Source organism: Elephantulus edwardii, unplaced genomic scaffold, assembly GCF_000299155.1.
Source record: "Elephantulus edwardii isolate Elephantulus edwardi_28Jun2011 unplaced genomic scaffold, EleEdw1.0 scaffold00001, whole genome shotgun sequence".
NCBI lineage: Eukaryota > Metazoa > Chordata > Mammalia > Macroscelidea > Macroscelididae > Elephantulus > Elephantulus edwardii.
The window spans coordinates 47053940-47074543 of NW_006399751.1; the positions used below are offsets into that span (position 1 = coordinate 47053940).

The 20604-nt window shown below is 41.1% G+C and overlaps 1 protein-coding gene across 1 annotated transcript in view; it reads right to left on the reverse strand.

Moving 5' to 3' along the window:
• Positions 1 to 16658, reverse strand: part of LOC102850203 (cytochrome b reductase 1-like) — a 32430-nt gene extending 15772 nt beyond the window's left edge. Inside the window, exon 1 of the mRNA XM_006878845.1 lies at positions 16466 to 16658. Within this exon, the coding sequence (XP_006878907.1) occupies positions 16466 to 16658 (193 nt within the window). The remainder of the gene's footprint in view (positions 1 to 16465) is intronic.
• Between the last annotated feature and the right edge of the window lie 3946 nt (positions 16659 to 20604).

Consider the following 20604-nt stretch of genomic DNA (forward strand, 5'->3'; position numbering starts at 1 on the left):
TTCCAAGCATGATATCCCTTTCCAAAAAATATCCTCTTCTACCAATATGTCCAAAGTATGTGAGATGAAGCTTTTCCATCCTTGACTCCAACAAGCACTCTGATTTCACTTGCTCCAAGACATATGTTTGTTCTTTTGGCAGTCTATAATTTATTCAGCACCACGCCACAATGCAAAGGCATTGTAGATTCTTCTCCTATCACCCTTATTCACTGTCCAGCTCTCAGATGCATAACGGCAAGTGATTAGAAAGGCTATGGCCTAAAGCAGGTGCACTTTAGTCTTTAGACTGACACCAAGGCTCTTCAGAATTTGATGAGATCACTGATAGCAGATTTTCCCCATGCTACTTACGAATGCACTAGTATGCATGTCTTTCTAAACAGATTATACTTCAGGTGGAATCATAGCTAAGTCCACCAAAATGAAATGTGAACTCTGCTCCTTTAAAACTTTCAGTACAAAATGTCAGTTTTCCAATATTTTGATGCTGTTCCAATGCTTAACAGTAGGGTTTAAAAAGTGTTTTCCCAAATACCAGATTATTTTTGTTGTTGTGTAACATCGAGCCAGAACCGACCTGTAGATAATACCATGGCACGTTTTCAGAGGCAGCTAATTGCATGGGAGGAGATTGCCAATCCCTCTCCAGCAGAGCAACTTGTAGGATTCGAACCGTGTGCTTTTGGCATTACAGCACAGTTTCTTGCCACTAGGCCACCAGACTGGAACCTTGCAATATGACCTAATTTGTAAATAGTCTTACCAGATAAAATCCGTTAAGATGAGGTCATACCAGAGTAGGGTGGCCCCTAAATTCAATGTAACTGTGCCCTTTATAAAAGGAAAGAGGAAATATAGGCATGCACAGAAGGGAAGGTCATGTGAAGAGAGATAAAAATTAGAGTGTTGCAGTTACAAGCAGAATAGCCAGCAAATAGTATCCTTCCTTCAAGTCTTCTGACAAAGCATGGTCCTGCCAATACTTTGATTTTGAACTTCTAATCTTATAATTATGAAAGAATAAACTTTCATGTTAAGTCACTAGTTTATGGTAATTTCTTCACTTGATCTTAGCCAAAAGGCTGAGAAGCGATTATGGTAATTTCTTATAGAAGGAAGCCAGGGAAAATGAATATAACAGTTTTTACCATCCAGATATTATCCCTTTTACCTAATCCACTCCTTCCAGGATTAATATTTTCTAATTTTAGTGCTGTAAATCACACAGGAGGAGATTGCCATCTTTCTCCCTTAAAGCAGCTGGTAGATAAAAACTGAGTACCTTTGAGTTGGCAGTACAACTCTTTACCACTAAGCAACCAGAGTCCCCCTACACAACTGGAAGTCAATTAATAAGGATGCAGATAAAGCAATGCTTTTGAGTTGTGGTGCTGGAGAAGATATTGGATATTCCATGGACTGCCAAAAGAACACATAAATATGCTAAGAAAGAGCAGTGAGAGCGTTCCTTAGGGACAAGGATAATGAAACCATGTCACTTACTTTGCTCATATTTTCGGGTGGAACCAGTCCTTGAAGAGAGACAACATGCTGGGGAAGGTCAAGAAAAGAGAGAAAGATCCTCAAGGAGATGGATTGGTACAGTAATGATGACACAATGGGCTCACGCATTACACAGATTGTGAGGATGGCCCAGGCTAGGGCAGGGTTCAGATCTGTTGTTCATAGGATCACTATGAGTCACAGTCTATTTAAAGGCACCACAACAAATTGTGGCTAACTTTGAGAACAATGGGAATCCCAGAACATTTGATTGTGTTTAATGTGAAACCTATCCTTGGTCCAGGAGGCAGTCATCAGAACAGAGCAAGAAAACACCGCATGGTTCAAAATTGGAAAGAGTGTATGCCAGGGATATCTCCTGTCTTCATACCTTTTCAATCAATATGTGAAACAGATCATCCGGGATGCTGGCCTTTATGAAAAGGAATGTGGCATCAGGATTGAAGGAAGACTCTTCAACAACTTACATTATGCAGGTGATACAACCTTGCTTACTGAAACTGAGGTGGACCTGAGGGATTTTCTTCAGAAGGTCAAGGACGGCAGCCTTTAATATAGATTGAAGCTCAACATCAAGAAAACAAAGATTCTCACCAATGGGCCAATTGGCAGCATCATAATAGACAGTGAAGAGATTGAGATTATCAACAGCTTCAGCTTGCTTAGCTCCACAATCAACATTTTTGCTACCAGCAGCCAGGAAATCATAAGACAAATTACATTGGGGAAAATCTGATGACAAGGACCTCTCCAGAGTACTGAAGAACAGCAATGTCAGTCTAGAGACTAAGGTACAGCTGATCCAGACCATGGTCTTCACAATTACTTATTATATATCGGAGAGCTTTGACAATGGCTAGAGAGGATAGAAGGAGAATTGATACCTTTGAGTTGTGGTGCTGGAGAAGAGTATTGAATATACCATGGACTTCTATAACAGTTTCATCCTGGAAGAAGTGAAACCAGGCTGCACCTTTGAGGCAAAGGTTTTGAAGAACCATCTGACCTACTTTGGGCGTGTTGTCAGGAGGGACTACTCCTTGGAGAGGGATGGGAAGGGTGCTTGGAACGTCATACTTGGAAGAGTGTAGGGACACAACACAAGAGAGGTATATCTTGGATAAGACAGATTGACATGGTGACTGGAGTAATGAGGGTAGAAATGTCAGAGACAATGAAACTGGCTCAAGATAGAGCAGCGTTCAGAACTGTTGTACATAGTGTCGCTATGAGTTGGAGTCAACTTGATGACGTATAACAACAACAATAACAATAATAATTTTAGTGTAGATAATGGTGTAAATGGTTAATTCCCCCAACTTCTGAGTCCACTTAGAGCCACTTTAGATTCTTCTGGCAAAATACTTCCTCCCAAAAACTCAGTCATTGAAAATCCGATGGAGTGCATGTCAATGGCAGTGCACACCCTGACACACATGTCCATCATCAGTTGGAATCAAATCAATAGCAACTGGTAAATATTAATGTGTATTTTATAAATGTTTATTGATTTCTTGGAGACAAGAAGACTTTGTATCATCTCTATACTCATTGCATCTTTTCAAATCATTTACTGCAACAAGAGTTTGCTTTTTAAAGCTGTAACTTTTCAAAGGGTAGGAAATGTGTCTTGGATCTATTATCCTCAGAGCCTAAGACAATTTCTGACTCAGTCTAAGAATATATTTTATAATTTCTTTATTTTTAAATAATTAAAGGTTCACTCTCAGTTCTAAGAAATTCTAAAAATTCCATATATTCTTCACCCAGTTTCCCCACAGTGACACCTTAAAGAATAGTATATCACAACTAGAAATTGACAATGATACAGCTGACCCTCCTCATTCAGACTTCATCAGTTTCCTGTGCACTCATCTGAGTGTGTATGAGTCATAAGTGGTTTGTTTGTTTTGTTTTGTTTTTACATAAGTGAATGGAAAGCACTTTCTACAGAATTATCAAAAGTCTGGAAATTAACTTGATGTCAACCCCAACATTGCGGTTCCCCAGCCCCACTGCTCCTCCCCTTGTGCTTTTGCTCATCTGATGACTCAGATGGCCCACACCCTTATGAGTCTCTGGGGAAGCAAAGGCCTCCTTACTCAACGCTTTCTTGATTTTTTTATCCATAATAAAGTGCAGTTTTTGAAGTCTGTGTGATCAAGCAAGGGTAAAATATAAATGTACTATATGAAGGTCTAGTAACAAAGTCCTAGGTAGTAGCATGAACACCATAAATGCTCTATATGTTACATTTTAATTCTTACCTCAACTCTGTGAGGAATGTGATACATGTTTACATGTTATCACTAAGAAGAGGAAGCTGAGGTCCACTAGGGTTAAGTAACTTGCCAGACCTCAATTACTGTTTCTTAAAATCATATTATTATTATTATTTATTATTACTAATAAGCCCGGGTGGCACAATGGTTAAGTGCTTAGCCACTAATTGAGAGGACAGCAGTTTGAACTTATCAGCTGCTCCAAAGGAGAAAAAACCTAGCGGTGTGCTCTGTAAAGACTGTTGTCGTATACTGTCAAGTTGGAACCCACCCAGAGTTGACCCTCCAGCAGGTTCTCAGAGGTCGTAACCACAAGAGAAGGGATTGCCCATCCTTATCCCATGGAGCAGCTGGTGAATTTGAACCATATGCCTTTGGGATTGCATTGTAGTTTCTTACCACTAGGGCACCAGAGCTCCCTCTGTAAAGATTACAAGATTACTTTCATGTGGAATCAATTTGGTAACATGTAATTACAACAAAACATTATTGTTATCATTGTAGATGAGTGAACTTGAACATTTACATATTAAATACTTGAAGAAATTCTCAAGATGTGTGTGCTTCCGAATGAAGTTATGAACAATAAATCATAATTAATTTTTCTTCCTGACCGGGGATCCTATTAAAGGAAAAATTTCCAAAATCTAAACCAACTTCTGAGGTTAGGAGTCAGGAGTGATCACCATGACTGAAAGGGGTTACATAGGATTTTAAGGGCAATCCTAGGGCATCAGGAACATTGTGTCTTGATGGAAGTGCTTGTTACATGAGTGTGCTCAAAACACAAAGGCCCTGTTCCCAGGGAAGAATTAATACTGTTCTGAATGCTACACGCATCAAAGAAGAATATGACAAAGTTTCCATAAAATTAAAAGCTTTGAGTGCTGAAACTTGATTCTAAAATCTTTTTTTGTTGTTGTTGTTTCTTAGAATGTTTTTAAATTGCTTGCACACTAGCTTGCTTTCTCTAGCAGTATCAGAAATGAAACAATGTGATCTTTTATTCACAATTAATGACTAATAAAGTCACTGATAAAACACCCTCTGTTGTCCTACCACCATGAATGGGAGGCCCTCGAGGGATGTGGAGCAGGCGAGGCATTTGTCTTTGATCCAGATGGGCCTGTCATGTTGGTGTGTACTTGACCAGCTCTAGTACTTTTACCATTTCTTCTGACAATTCCTTGCTTAGGTCAGAGTTCCTGCTCCAACTTCTGCCATCCATAACCTTCCCTAAACAGAGCCTCTGCTTTCTAGTTTATGAATATTTATGTTTGCAGAAATCTTAACGTTTTTAAATGTGGGTAGTGAGTGCATGAGGAATTTTCTGATGGTTCAAAGAGTTCATGAGTATTTTAAAGATAAAATATTTTGTACACTTTAACTAAGGAGGCACCTCGTGAAGCTTGGAGGGACGCTCTCGTGAGTGAGGTAGTTGTTGTGTGGAGTTGTTAACATACTTTTGCACACAGCGCTGATGAAGAGTAGAGTGTACTTGAGTATGCTCTCTGGAAAAATGAATGGGAACTACAAAATATTACAACTGCATAATATTTGTTTAAATGCTTAAAAAAATGTATAAATAACCTTACTGGTGGACTTCAGGAGGAAAGGGCAGCCAGCCATAATGAGTCAAACCAAGAAGCTTAAACAAGAAGCTTTTCTCAACAGTTAAAAAACCTGCCTGGAGGGTTGAATTTAAATATTTCTTGCTTCTTTGGTTTGGCACTTACCTACACACCATTCCTGAGGTTCAGTGAAAAGGAAGAAAAGGCCTCATAAGCCCGCAAGGAGGAAAAATGGTACAAAAACAGCTACTTCTGACTAAAACAAGAGTTTTCTGTTAAAGGTTCTAACTGGCAAGGCCATGTACTCCAGGACATCAGGTGAAATGTGAATACATACACTGAGAATATATTTTAAATCCTTTAAAGGAAAAAACCCTGTTGACTGTATAGTATGTTAGTGTTATCAACAACATACCAGTATATGTACAGTTTGTCTTTTGACAATAATCAGTACCAGGAAAATACAGTTGCTTGGATTTGACTTGCATTATCAGAAAATGTCTCAGCTCCTTACTGAATAATGAAAATTTAGAATATGTGAAATAACTTATTCTCAAATGTAATTAAACCCTTGTTTGATACCAGCTTTCCATGCTTATATCGTTGCAAAAATATTTCTAGACAAAAATTTGTCTTAGAGCAGGGCCATGTAAATTTGGAATTTGACAAAGTGTATATGTGGAGGTGAGCTGGGTAGATATGAAAAATGTGCCCAAACATGTTGTTGTTTTTGTTATGTGCTGTCGAGTCGCTTGCGACTCATAGCGACCCTATGTACAACAGCCCTAAATTCTGCTCTGTCCTGTGTCAATCGCACTGTCTCTGACACTCCCATCCCGATTACCCCAGTCACTGAATCAATCCACCTCATAGAGGGCCTTCCTCTCCTGCGCCGTCCTTCCACCCTCCCAAGCATGATGTCCTTCTCCAAGGACCGGTCTCTTCTTATAACATGTCCGAATTATGTTAGATGGAGCCTCAGAATCCTTGCCTCCAAAGAGCCACCCAGTTTAACCCTTTCCAGGATGAATCTGTTTGTTTTCCTAGCAGTCCCTGGTACTTTCAATATTCTTCTCCAGTGCCACAGCTCAAAGGCATAATTCTCCTTCTGTCCTCCCTGGTCATTGTCCAGCTCTCTGATGCATAACAAGTGATTGCAAAGAAAATATGCCCAAACATAGAAACTATTTTTTTTCCTGTATACATCTTGCCATTTTTGAGGAAAGGAGCATGTTTGATTCATAACCAACACATCCCCAGCACAAAACTTGGCACACAGTAGGCATTCAGCAAGTCTACATTGGGCAAATAAATATTAACATAATAATGTGTTCACTATTCCTCGGGAATTAGGCAGATTTATTTAGAAGGCACAAGTAAAAAACTCAAGATAATTTTTACCACTGACAAAACATTAGCTAGTATAAGACTCAATGGTCTTTGCAAAGAGTAAAAAGTATTCTACACTTGGACCCACTCAGTATCTCTAGGTAATGTTTAAGAGACTGCAAAAAAGAAAACATGTTATTTAGGTTGAAGTGCATTGGGATTTTAAAATACCTGCAAATTTTACTTTAACATAGAGCACCACACACTTTGTGTCACTTGCTGGGTAGGTTTTGCTTTGTTTTCTTTGGTAGAATGTTCAGAACAGGATTGACAACCTTTATAACTCAGTCCTGTATGCACCCAAGAGTTAACCAGACTCTATTCAAAAGACCTCAGGTCGAAATGAAAGAGCAGAGAGCTTGCTTAAATAAACTTTTTGAAAAGATTCCTGCAGTGGCTATCAAAGAGAATCTGGGCTTTGAAACACGTCTGCACATTCGAACTGCCCCACAGCATGAATATCATGAAACTGAGAACCTTTGGAGAATGAAAATGAAGGAAGTGATTCAGAAGACTTGTTTTAGAATCTTGAGACTAGAAGCATCACTCTTTGAAGTGACTGAAATCCTCAGAAAGAGGACTACTTGATACGAGATGCATATATATAAAGAGAAAACTTCAACATTTATAAATAGCAAAAAAATGTGTTATTAGAGAAATTAGCTGTATTTTTGTGCCTCATAAATACATTGTGACTGTACTGGCTCTGATACTACCTGTTTGACCTTAGCCAACCATTTGATCTCTAAAATGAAATAAGGAGTTGGAACTTGAGATTCCAAACGAACTCTAAATATTTAGAACCCAGTGAAATTTATATTTCTTGTAAAACTATCATAAGCATTTGCTAACCAATTTAAGTGGGAACAGCTTGTAGGCAGGGATGCATCTTATTCATTTGTTTCATAGGATGTACAAGCAGTGCTTACTTATTGTTTGCTAAAGAGCAAGGTAAAAAAGAAAATAATTGAAAGAATGAATGCACACATGAACAAACTTAGACAAAGACAGTCAAAGTTTGTAACTTTAAATTATGTTTTTAATTTTCCAGAGGCTTTTCTCTTCTGTCTATAGCAAGGAAAAAAAGTTCTAAAAGACTTTGGTTTATCTTTCTTGAAAGGAAATCATCCTACTTTTTGAGGGAAAATTTAAGAACTCAACATAGTCAAAACAGAAAAACTTAGCATAGTCATTTCCAAGCTGGAAGATTATGAACTAGATTTGGTTTAAAGTTGTATTTTGTTTAATCAGCACAATGTTTTGTGAGGTTGTTGTGGTTTGTTTTTTTTAATGTGGGTTGCTTTCTTTTAATTTATTTGAATGCATTATTGAGAAATGTGGATTCTCTTGGAAAATGGGAAGATCTGGTAAGCCCACACAGCAACAATCCTCTGCAGCAAAGTAGAAGTTTACTGTTTTGCCAGAGGCAAATTTCCAGGAGTATTCACCCCTCCAATAAGACACAAACCTACACTTTTTTGCACAAGAAACAGGTCTTTGGTTAACCGTCTGTGTCTGATCCTAGTAACCAGGTGGCTTGTCATCAGTGTGAACAGGCAGCAATATTTATGACAAAAAATGACCTTTGATTCGTAAGCATTTGAACTGGGAGGAACAGTGAAAAATCTACAGATACTCAGGGGGGATGCCATATTTTGAGCTCCCCAGAAAGCAGGAACACTGATAACATCAGATTGCTTACAAGGTCCTTCCAAACAAAGCTATCGTAAGAGACACTGGATCCTGTGGGTATGGAGATTTGAAGCACTGTCCCACCTCCTCCTCACGCTAATGTGTATCTGCTCTCCTGGTACCTGAGCTGTCTTCAGGCAAGAGGCGAACATCTGAGGAGACTGCTTCTGCTAAAAAACTGCATGTGATTCTGACTGCTCAACGTGTTCCAGTTCCCACTCTGGTGCTGCCAAGAAAGGTCTTGGTAGTCTCACAGGTCTGAACTCTCACAGAAAATTCATTTTACCTATTTACTTTAGAGGGAGCTCTGGTGGCCTAGCGGCAAATTGCTGTGCTGCCATCCCAAAGGCACACGGTTTGAATCCACCAGCTGTTCCACAGGACAAAGACAGACAATCTCCTCCTGTGCCTCCTTAAACTGCCTCTGAAAATCTAAATCTTGAAGATCAGCTATGAGTTAGTTCCAACTTGACAGCACATAACAATGTACAAGAGGTAAGCTTTAATGGTGTAGTGCATAACATATGGTGAGGTTGGGGGTTCTAATATCCAGCAGGCACTCCTCAAAAGATGAACAGTTTTCTCTGCTAAAGATTTACAATGTGATGGGAGGTCAACAGGAGTTGGAATAAGCTGGGTGGCAGCAATTTCTCTGCTTTAGAAGGTGTTCTTGTGGCACAGTTGTTTCATAGTGTGCTAACTGAAAGGCTCACAGTTCCTGGAAAGATTTCCAGACTAAAATCCTGGTGGAAAGTCACCATGAGTCAAAATTTACTTGATGGCAATGAGTTTGGGATTTTTTATTGAATTTAATTTTTAAGTTCAATTCTTGACAGTGTGATCTTTGGCAAAGCACTGACTAAACCTAGTGATATAGTATATAATGTTTTAAATTGTTAACCAAAATTTCAGTGGTTTGAATCCACTACTTGCCTCTTGAGAGAGAGAAAGATGAATTGTCTTCTCCTTAAAAGATTTGCCGCTTTGGAAAGCGACTGAGGGTCCCTATGAGTCTGCATGGACTCAATGGCCAGGGAGTTTGGTTTTATGTGCTTATCTCTCAGAACTGTGACTCCTGGAAAAGAGCAGGCTGAATTGCTAGTAATTTCAGAAGCAGTTTATGAAGTGTCTATTATGAACTATATACTGTTTAACAGGTGATCTCTGGTGGCAGAGTCAGCAAGGAGTTGCTCTGCCAACCCCAAAGCAGGTAGTTTGAATTCACCAGCTTCTCTGCAGGAGAAAGATGAGAAGTCTCCTTCCATGTGATTTACAGCTTCTAAAAATCTGCTAGAGGCTCACCTATTAATTGCTTCTGACTTGATCACATTAAGTGTGTGTTTTACATGCTCTGGCTACAGTGATAAAGTATGAAAAAAATTTTCCCCATAGGAAGTTTATTTTGAGGAGGAGGAGACAGATACATTAAACTAAAACCAAATGTTCTGCTGTAGAGTCAATTTCATCTTACAGCAACCTGTAGGAAAAAGAATTCCCATCAGGTTTCCAAGGCTCTAAATCTTAATGGAAGCAGACTGTTGATATTTCTCCCTGGGAATGGCTGATGGAATTGGACTGCTGAAGTTAGTAGTCCAACATTTCATTCACAATGCCACCAGGGCTCCTAATAAGTTAACAAACCATTGCAAATGCCAATCAGTTGTCTGTATTTGGATAACATTGTATTTTTAATTAAGACTCTAAGATTTTCTAATGACTTAGATGAGAGGTATGAAAGAAATAGTAGATTCAGGGATGACTGTAAAGATTTTCTACTGGAAGTCAAGAAGGATAAAGTTTGCCATTTATGAGAAAGAAAAGGCTATGGGAAGGATGGTTTGAAGAATGGGAAGATGATAGTTGAGATTTCGGCTTCTTGGTTTGACATCCCAGTAAAGAGTTTGAGTAGGCAGATGGGTATTTGGGTCTGCCATTCAAGGGAAAAGATCTTGAATGGAAATAAAAATATGAGTAAGTTCAGTGCATGTATGGTCCTTAAAGTAAAAAAGTCTGAATGAACTTACAAAATGAATATGTAGGAAAAAAAGGAGAGTGGTAAAAAGACTGAACCTTTCAGGGGCACTCAAACCTAAAGCCATTAGAGAGTCAAGGAGCAACCAACAGAGATTGAGAAGGAATAGACAGCGGGAAAAGAGAAGGACCACATTGGTGAAGGGTCCTGGAAACCAGATGTAGAAAATGTCCTACAGCAGAAAGTGATCCCTCATGTCAAACGCTGCTCTCTTGCTAGCATCTCACAACAACAGTCACACAACATGAGGACTGAGAATGACCACTGGAATTAGCAGTGTGGAGGTCATTGGTTATTGTGTTAAGAGGAACTGTGATAAATCATGGGGAAAACTCCTTGTTGGAGTGGATCCAAGAAAGAATAGGAGAGGAACTGGAGACAGCTGGTGCAGACTTGTGAAAAGTTTTATAGTAAGAGGAACACAGAAATGGAGCAATAGCTGAAGGAGGATGCAGGATCATGCATGCAGTTTTTGAAAGATAAAAGAAATTATAATATGCTGCAAATAATCCAAGGGAGGAAGAATTTAATGATGCAAAAGAGGTGAGAATTACTGAAGTGATGTCCTTGGGTCAATAAGAGGAGCCCAGAGATTGTGTGGTGGTAGCCTTCTACCAAGCCTTCCAATAAAGATGGCTTTCCGGTGCAATATATAATGGTCTTGGAATTTGGTCATAAGACATAATTATAGGATTTTGTTGTTGTTAAGTGCAGTCAAATCACCTGTAACTCATAGTGACCCTATGTACGATGGCTATGAACCCTGCCCTATCCTGAGCCAGTCTCACTAACTCTAACACACCTAATCCCACTGCCCCAGTTACTGTGTCAATCCATCTTATCTGGGTCTTACTCTCCTGTGCTGTACCTCCACCTTTCTAAGCATGAAATCCTTCTCCAAGGACTGGTCCCTCATGGCTGCATGCCCAAAGTATATAAGATGGAGTTTCAGAATCCTTGACTCCTAGGAGAAACTTGGTTTCACCCTCTCCAAGACAGACCTATATGTGTTTTCCTGGTGGTTCATGGTATGTTCAATACTCTTCTTCTGCACCACAACTCAAAGGCATTGATTCTTCTTCTGTCCTCCTTAATCACTGTCCAGCTCTCTGATGAGTAGCAAGTAAATGCGAAGACCATGTCCTAGATCATGCACATCTTTGTCTCTAGATTGACATCATTGCTCTTTAGAACTTTGGAGAGGTTCCTGATAGCATATACTTCCTCAATGCAATTTTTCTTTTGATTTCCCGACTGCTAGTGCCAAGAGTGTTGACTATGGAGCCAAGCAAGCTGAAATTGTTAACAACCTCAATCTCTTCTCCATCCATTCATCCATCATGGCAAATTGATGATCCATTCATCCATCATGGCAAATTGGTGAAAATCTTTGTCTTCTTGCTGTTAAGCTTCAATCCTTAAGACTGCAGTCCTTGACTTTCAACAGCAAATGCTTCAGGTCTTCCTCAGTTTCCACAAGTAAGGTTGTATCATCTGCATAATGCAAGTTGTAGATAAGTCTTCCTCAAATCCTAATGCCACACTTCTCCTCATAAAGTCCAGCCTCCTAAATGATCTGTTCTGCATGGAGATTTTAAAGGTATGGAGACAGGACGCATCCCTGACACACTCCTTCCTAATTCTGAATGCAGTGTTTCCTTACTCTGTTCTGACAGCTGCCTCCTGTTCCAAGTATAGGTTTTGCATGAATATAAATGTTCTGGGATTCCCATTCTTCTCAAAGTTAGCCACACAGTCAAATGCCTTTGCATAGTCAATAAATACCCAACTGCTTTTAAAAACTACTCTTAATTTATCTTCTTTTAAATGTTACTTAAATGTAGACATGTTCTTTCACAAAACCAATCTGAGGTTATTATATTACTCAATTTCTCTTCCTTCAGTTTATATAATAGAAGGTCTACATGTGGGAAAAATAAGAAGTGCAGAGTTGCCAAGATTTCATTTGCTAAATTTAGATACCTGAATTTTCTACCTTTTACTAAAGAACACATTCCATTTTGTAGAACCTTTTAAAAGGTCAATTGCCACTTTGAGTGTCTTTTCTGTGGTTTTCTTTTCAAGATTTGTTTCTCTGATTTCCAGGCAGTATACTTATTTCATGTGAAACATTCTTTTCAGAGAAGCACAAAGCCTCTCCTAAAGTTCTCTTTGAAACTCTTCCTCATTCATGTCAGTCTGTTACCTAGATTTCCAGATCTTAAATTTTAGTGTAGTTTTGGATTTCCCATAGTGTGTTGTACCTTTTTTCCTCCTGAAGTAAACTTGGGGCGGGGGGTGTGCAAGCATGTGTATGTGTAAAGTGAGGGAGAGATAGTTTCTATTTTGTAAATTTTTACATTAGGTTTCCTTACTTCTTAAAGATATTTGGAATTTCTTGTCCTCAGAAAATTTCAAATACTGATTGTGTATTTCAATAAAACTGTAAAGCATTTTAGGTGTATGGTAATAACTGTTATTTTAGCCTCTCCTCATCTGCAAATATTTTGTATATTCAGAATCCCCCCCCCATTAGAGCATGATCTTTAGTAGAGATCTGAAATAGCACAGCCTTAATTTTCCTCTGGAAGCATTTACACACAGCAAAAGCTAGTGTTCTTCCCTCTCAGCCTGTAAAATCAACTATTCACTCCGAGTTCTGGTAATGCAATGGTTAATCACTTGCTTGCTAACCGAAAGGTTTGTGGTTTGCATGAAACAGAAGAGGAAAATTTCCAAAATAGCCACTTACATATTCATCCCTAAATGTGTATGAACAGAATAAGAAAACTTGAAAGTTCAGAGAAATGGAGAAACTTTGTAGGAACACAAGTAATGGGTTCTAAAATACATAAAAAGTTTTAAAGTGTATTTTAGAAAAAGTTTTTTAACTGTGCTTAAACCTTACCTTAGCTTTCAAGAACAGTGCTCTTATATAATATCTATCCTTTTGTAACTGACTTATTTCACTTAACAAATGTTCTCTAGACATATTGAGGTTATGCAATGTTTTGTAATTTTTTTTTGTCCTCCATTCTTTGAATATACCATAGTTTCTTTATCCATTTGTCGCTTAGTACATACTTGCGTTGTTGCTGTCTCTTTGCTATTGTAAGTGATACTGAAATGAACATGGGTGTACGTATGTCTGTTCATGTGGCTACTCTTATTTCTTTGACATATAATAGTGGGATTGCTGGATCAAATGATACTTTTATTCCCAACTTTCTGTGGAAGTCTCAAACTCTTTTCCATAGTGGCTGCACTATTTTTAATTTCAGGGATGGAAAGCAAAGGAGAGGGAGTAAAAACTAATCAATATATAATAGGCACAATATATAATAGGCTCTGGTAGCCTAGTGGCAAGAAGCTGTGATGCAATTCCAAAGGCATGCTGTTCAAATCTACAAGCTGCTCCATGGGAGAAGGATGGGCAATCTCCTCTCATGTAATTAGCTGCCTCTGAAAACCCACTGGAGGGTCAGCTATTGGTTCACAATGGTACACACCACAACAACAGACACATAATAAAATGGGTGAAGTGAAAAGTAATATCACATGAAGGACAATCAGCACAACATCACTAAAGAAAGGGAATACACAGAAAGTTTTAGAAGGATTAGTGAAAATCAGAATCACAGGGAAGAAGTGGGGAAAGTGCAACCACATTGTGGGTACTGGAATTAATCTTCAAGAACAAAATGTGTATAAATGGTCAAAATTGGAATTTGCTTTGTAAATGTTTATTCAGTTCACAATAGTAATTTTTTTAAAGCTAAGCTAAGCTAAGGTTTAAGTGCAGGTAGATTTGTCTTGGAAGGCTACCACAGATAGGAAGGTAGGCAGAGGAGAAGACATGTTGGGCTGTAAATGATGAGAGATTTCCCATCTTTCTCCCGCAGTGTAGCTGATGCCTTTGGGTAAGCAGGGCAGCTTCTTATTCACTAGGCCACCTGAGTTCCCTAAATAGATAATAGACTCTTGGGGGTGGAGAGAGTAAAGAAAAAGGGTTTTTTGTGCCTTAAAAAAATATTTTGCAGAGAAGTAAGCATCTTGCTATAAAAGCAGAGAAATGGGCTTTGAAAATAAAAGTTGCTGAAAAGACTCCTTACTCTGCCTAAGTTAATCAACTGCTTTATGCTTCAGTTTACTCTTAGTAACACCTGCGAGATAATGTACATAGTGGACATATTGAAAGCACTAAGGAGTGTTAGCCAATTCTGTGATTTTGTCTCCTTTGGTGAGTCAGGCAAAAAAGTACTGTCACCCTGATTTCCTTTACCCACAGTTATGAGGGGAAAATATTCCATAACTTCTGGAAATTTTCTTGGTGTTAGAAAGTGCTATAAAGAGTTGATTGGAACAAATGAAGACATTGTTCCTACTACTGTGAGCAAATAGATGTGTTGATAGCTCTGGCTATGCTCAACGGCTCCATCAGGAAAGTGTGCTTCTGGTGACAAACTTTTGGAACTTGAGCCTGTTTTTCTCATTCTTGTCTAGTGGCGAAATTGGTGGAAATTATGCAACATAATAACTTGGAATGACAGCAGTGTCCTGATGCCAATCTCGTACCAGAGAGAAGCCTTGAATCAACCTCTGGACATTAGTAATGCCTTCAACAACATCCTAAAGCCGAAGAATGAAGGCTGCCCCACCTGTAGTCTGCAGTACATATTTTAATTGGTAATAAAATGGCTTTCTGTAGGAATTTGTTGTTTGTCTATTTGGGGTGAATTAAATACTGGCAGAAAAAAAGGCGGCCTGCTTAGGGGCGAGGCTACAGGTCCCAGCCAGTGGACACATCTTCCCTAATACACACCACTTTTTACTTCTTTCTAAATGCATTCTTCTGCCAAGGCCTTGGCTTCACTCTTTGGAAAGTGGTTATAAACAAATAGTTCTTGTACCACTACTTCTAAGTTTCCTCCAGCCAAACAGCAGCCGAAAGAAACAGTTAAGACATTCTGAGAGGACTCATACAAATGACAACAAAAACTGCCATCCACCAGGCTCTTTCCTACCCAGGCTAATCTCAAAGAATGCAGGCGGAGGAGGGCTCCTTGCCAGCCAGGCACCGCCCGAAGCAGAGAAGCACAAGGGAACTCGCTCCTGGACAAAAGCACACTTGGAGCCGTGCTCCTTTCCCTCTGGGCATTTTGGTGTACCTCAGGCACTACAGGGCTGGAATCCAGGCCAGCGCCCCACAGGAAGCACCGCACCGCAAGGAACTTCTCCAGTCAAATCAACAAGTTGGATCCGAGACTATCCCATGACCAAGCAGGGGAGCTCGACACCCTTTAGAGTCCAGGTCCTTAGGAGTGACAGACAACTGGAGTGGCTGCTTCACACACCCTGAGTATTTGGCTGACCTGCTCTTCACCCGGACAGATCTGAAGAGGTTACCAGACAAGCCTCTGGGCCCCGTTTCCCCCTCGACGCCCTCCTTTCCTAATCTGCAGCCTTGGAAGCAACTTCAAAAGAAAAGCCTCGCCTGCAGATGGTTCCCTTCCCTAGATGACACTGGATCCCTCCACAGGGAGCGATTTTAGGAGGCCAGCTGACCGTAGAGACCCAGCTGCCCGGTGCACTGGCTTGTTTCTTGCGCAGTTTCTGGTGTTTGCCACCAGGGCGCCTCAAAGGCGTCGCAGCCACCTGCTGCTAAGAGTTAACCGAGTGGGGCCAGCGCCGGGGACCAGCTCTCCTCTGCTTTCGCCGCCCCTAGTCGACTCGCATTGCTATTCCCCGGCCCCGACACACCCCACCCTAATTCCTTCACTGGCCCTGTTGACTTTGAACTTCTGGCGTCCTGGCACAGGCATGGGGCCACCCAGACCCCGTTCCCTTGCGCAGCCACATCAGCCCCACCGGCGCTCGGTCAGGGTCTCCCCTCACCATCCCCCTACACGTCCTGAACCCTCTCCCCTCTTCCCTGCCCCTGCCACCCCTTTACTTCCCATCGGTGTCAGTACCGATGCCCTGGATGAAGATGAAGCCGGTGACCAGGAACACTGGGTGCCAGTTGAACTCTAGCGCAGTCCCGTCCCAGCCGAGCCCCTCCCGGTAGTGGAGGACCCAGATGAGGGTGAAGACGACGGACAGAAAGCCGAAGAGCAGCGCCGCCACCAGTAGCACCAGGAAGCCTATGTAGCACTCCATGGCCATCAGTGTCCCATACTCCGCGCAGGGGCCACAGAAACTGCACAAGGCGGCCACCGCAGCCTCCGGGTACTGGCTCAGTGATGGGACGGGGTGGTGGCTTCCAGCAGGCGTCTCCTCCTGGGGCGGGGCCCGCCTGCGGAGGGGGTGGGAAGGGCCTCCTGGGGGTGGGCACTAGCCCCTGGTCGGGTCCGCCCCCTGGGATCTTCTGCAAAGAGCAAGGCTGCTGGGTCCACTCACCGACCAGGGCACCACTCTGAGCAATTTCCTGGTCTCTTATTTGTGGGAGGCTGAGTAGGGGAGAGCGGTGGGTGCTCTCGGTAATCAGAAGAGGGGGACTTGTAGGGTGGGTGTATGTGTGCATGTGTGACTGAGAGGGAGGAGGAGGGAGGATGAAAAGACACACACACACACCCCAAGGATGTGCCAAGGAACTGCCTGTAGAATGGTATGGGACAGCTGTGGACTTGATCTTCCCTAGTTTTCAGAAGAGAGGCTAGCACCCCCTGCATTTGCCTAGAGAGGGATCAAATGGATCGTGGAAGTGTCCGTTTGCTTGAATCAGAAAAGTCCCACCTTAGTCAACCATTTTGAGTAATACTGCATAAGTTCCTTGTTTTTAAATGCAGCATAGTATTCCATTGTGTGAATATACCACAGCTTCTCTAGCCATTCGTTTGTTGATGGGCACTTAGGTTGTTTCCAACTCCTTGCTATTGTGAACAAAGCTGCAATAAACATGTGTGTGCATATATCTGCTTGGATGACAGTTATGGTCTCTTCAGGGTATATTCCCAGTAGTGGAATTGCTGGGTCAAATGGTATCTCTATTTGCAACTTTTTGAGAAAGCGCCATACTGCTTTCCACAGGGGTTGCACCATTTTACACTCCCACCAACAGTGAATCAGGGTTCCAGTTTTTCCACAACCTCGCCAGCATTTATTGCTTGCTGTTCTGTTAAATTTTGCTATTTTGACTGGGGTGAGATAATATCTCATAGTTGTTTTAATTTGCATCTCTCTTAGGGCTAGGGATTTTGAGCATTTCTTCATGAGCTTGTTAGCCATCTGAATGTCGTCTTCGGTGAAGTGCCTGTTCATATCCTGTGCCCATTTTTCTATTGGATTCTTTACCTTTATCTTGTTGTGGTGCTCAAGTATTTCATAAATTCTGGATATAAGGCCCTTATCTGATATGTTATTACCGAATACTTTTTCCCAGTCAGTGGCCTCCCTTTTTACCCTGTTGGAGAATGTTTTGGATGTGCATAGGGATTTGAGTCTTAGAAGATGCCATTCATCTACGTTATCTTCTCCTGGTTGTAGGTTTTCCAACACTTCCATGATACATCTTCAAGGATATGAACATGTACGGCTAAGCACAATTGATAACAGTGCATCTAAATTCCAAAATCAATCTCCATAATAGTCTATGTGTTTCCTACTGCCAAGGGGGCCATTTGGAGTAGTGAGAGAAGACATTCACCCTGAAACGCACAGCGTCCCTTTTCAGCAGGAAGTAGCTAAGAGAATACGCCATCCCCTTTTCCTTATGAATCAGGGTGAAGTCTCTCTCAGGGAGGAGTGATAGGGAATGGCAAGGGACACACTGATAAAGGAGATTAATCAGAACTGGCTTTGACAAGCACTGTGGCAATTGGACAATTAAAACAGACATGGGGGGGAGAAAAACGAACTGGGGATGAGGGTGGAGAAAACAGTGCAACAATGAATGAATGAAAACCCAAAATCTCTGTAAATGTTCATTAAAACTAATAAAATTTAATAAAAAAGAAAAAAAAAAAGGAAAAGTCCCACCTTGATGAAGTGAAGCTCGATCTCCTCTTTCTGGTTTCCACTGTACACGATGAGTGTTGACAGGGATTTGTTACTTTTTAAAACAATAATTTTTTAATTTTAATTAATGTTGAAGAATGTTTACAGAAAAGTTAGACTTTCATTCATTAGTTGTTACACATTTCCCTCTCTCCTCCTCCTCCCTTCCCCCTGCCCCACTTAACTTTCTTTTTTTAAATAGTCGTTCATTGTTGTACAACTTCCCCCTTCCCCTTCTCTTTCCTCCCCTCCCCCAGTTCTCTTTGCAATGCACCCCTTATTCTGGACTATTGTCTTACGTATAATACCGAACCGTTTATTCCTTTTAAACAGTTCTTTCCTACATCTGTTCCAGTACAGTGTTCATTATCAATCCAATCTTTGAAAGAAAAAAATTCCAGGTGCCAGACTTCTACACTTCATTTGAGAGTGCTCAGTTCCTGCCTGCCTGTCCCTTCAGTTCCAAGTATCAATTTACCAGATTGTCTTCTGGTCATTTGGGAAAAAACCCCTTGGATATGTATGAAGGATGTGAGGATGATCTGGAATGGAAAGGACAGATTTGGGGGCAGGGAAGCATGGATGTCAAGCCTCAGTGGTAGGATAGGATTAATAGCCAACATTGAGTGATGTCAGTCTAGAGATCCTGATCCCGGCCATGGGCTTTGCAATTACTTACTGTGCATCAGAGAGCTGGTCAGTGACTAAGAATGACAGAAGAATCAATGCCAAGTTGTAGTGCTGGAGAAAAGTTTTGAACAAACCATGAGCTGCCAAGACAATAAGCAGGTCTGTCCTGGAGAGTGTGGAAACCAGGCCAATCCTTGGAGGCAAGGATTTTGAAGTTCTGACTCATATATTCTGGGCATGTTGTCAAAAGGGATCATCCTTGGGAAAGGACATCGTGCTTAAAAGGGTGAAGAGTTAGCACAGGAGAGGTAGGCCCTGGATGAGATGGATTGACATAGTAACTGGGGTAATGGAGGTAGGTCTTTCGGATACAGTGAGGTTGCCTCAGGATAGAGCAGGACTCAGAGTTATTGTGTACAGAGTCACTATGAGTCTTAGTTAACTCTATGATATGTATCAATAATAAGTGAGAGATTGAAGATTTTTACCTTTCTCATTATTTTTCCTTTAGTACAGAAAATAAGTAAATGGAAGTGAAAAAATCACTCTCTCCCTCAAGGCTTTCTGTCAATGAATCCAGCCTACCTGAAGAGCCTGGAATATTTTTGGCTATAAACTTCTCTCTCAGCTCCTGACATCTCCCTTTTCACAGTTACCTGACTTTACAGTTCACCTCTGCCAAGGTATCTTCACTGAGTTATCTCTCGTCCCACCAACATCTCCATCCAGTTCCTCCCTTTGTCATCTACCAAGATCGAGTACAGTGATGTGTTCCTGGGACTGTCCCCTTTCCCAGAATGGCCCCTTGAGAAGCATTAACTCCAGTTTACCATTTATTCCTACTTGGCATATAGCAGTTACTAAGTAAACATTTGGTGAGATATTTTAATGTGATACTGTGTCAGTCAGAACCCTGGCAGGAAACAGATGATACACAACAACTGAGATGTTTACTAAAACACAGAACTATTTTCAAAGACATGGGTGGGAAGTGGGCTGGTGCCATACCTAGGCCTAAAGGGAAGGCAGTTCCTAGAATCCAGAGCGAGAAAGAAAGAACTGTGTGGAGATGGCAGTCCCACAGCAGCTAAGGCCTTGAGCTGAGCGTGCTGCCAGCCTGAAGCAAAGAAGAGAGAGAGGAGGGATTAATATTCCAACCTTACTTTCCTTCTGCCTCCAGTCTCCACACACCACTCTCTACTGGCTGAGCCTATTCAGAAGTCAGAGGACCACTGACGCAGTCCGTACAGATGAGCCAGCCAGGGAACAGAGCAGAGTGGAGAAGGTTTGCTTGGTGAATTGGGGAGGACTGAAAACAGCTGCTGCAGAAGATCCAAGACTACAGCCCTCAATATGGATTACATCTCAACATCAAGAAAACAAAAATCCTCACCATTGGACTGCTAGAAAACATCATGATAAAATGGAGACAAGATTGAAATTGTCAATGGTTTCATCTTCCTTACACCCACAATCAGCACCCTTG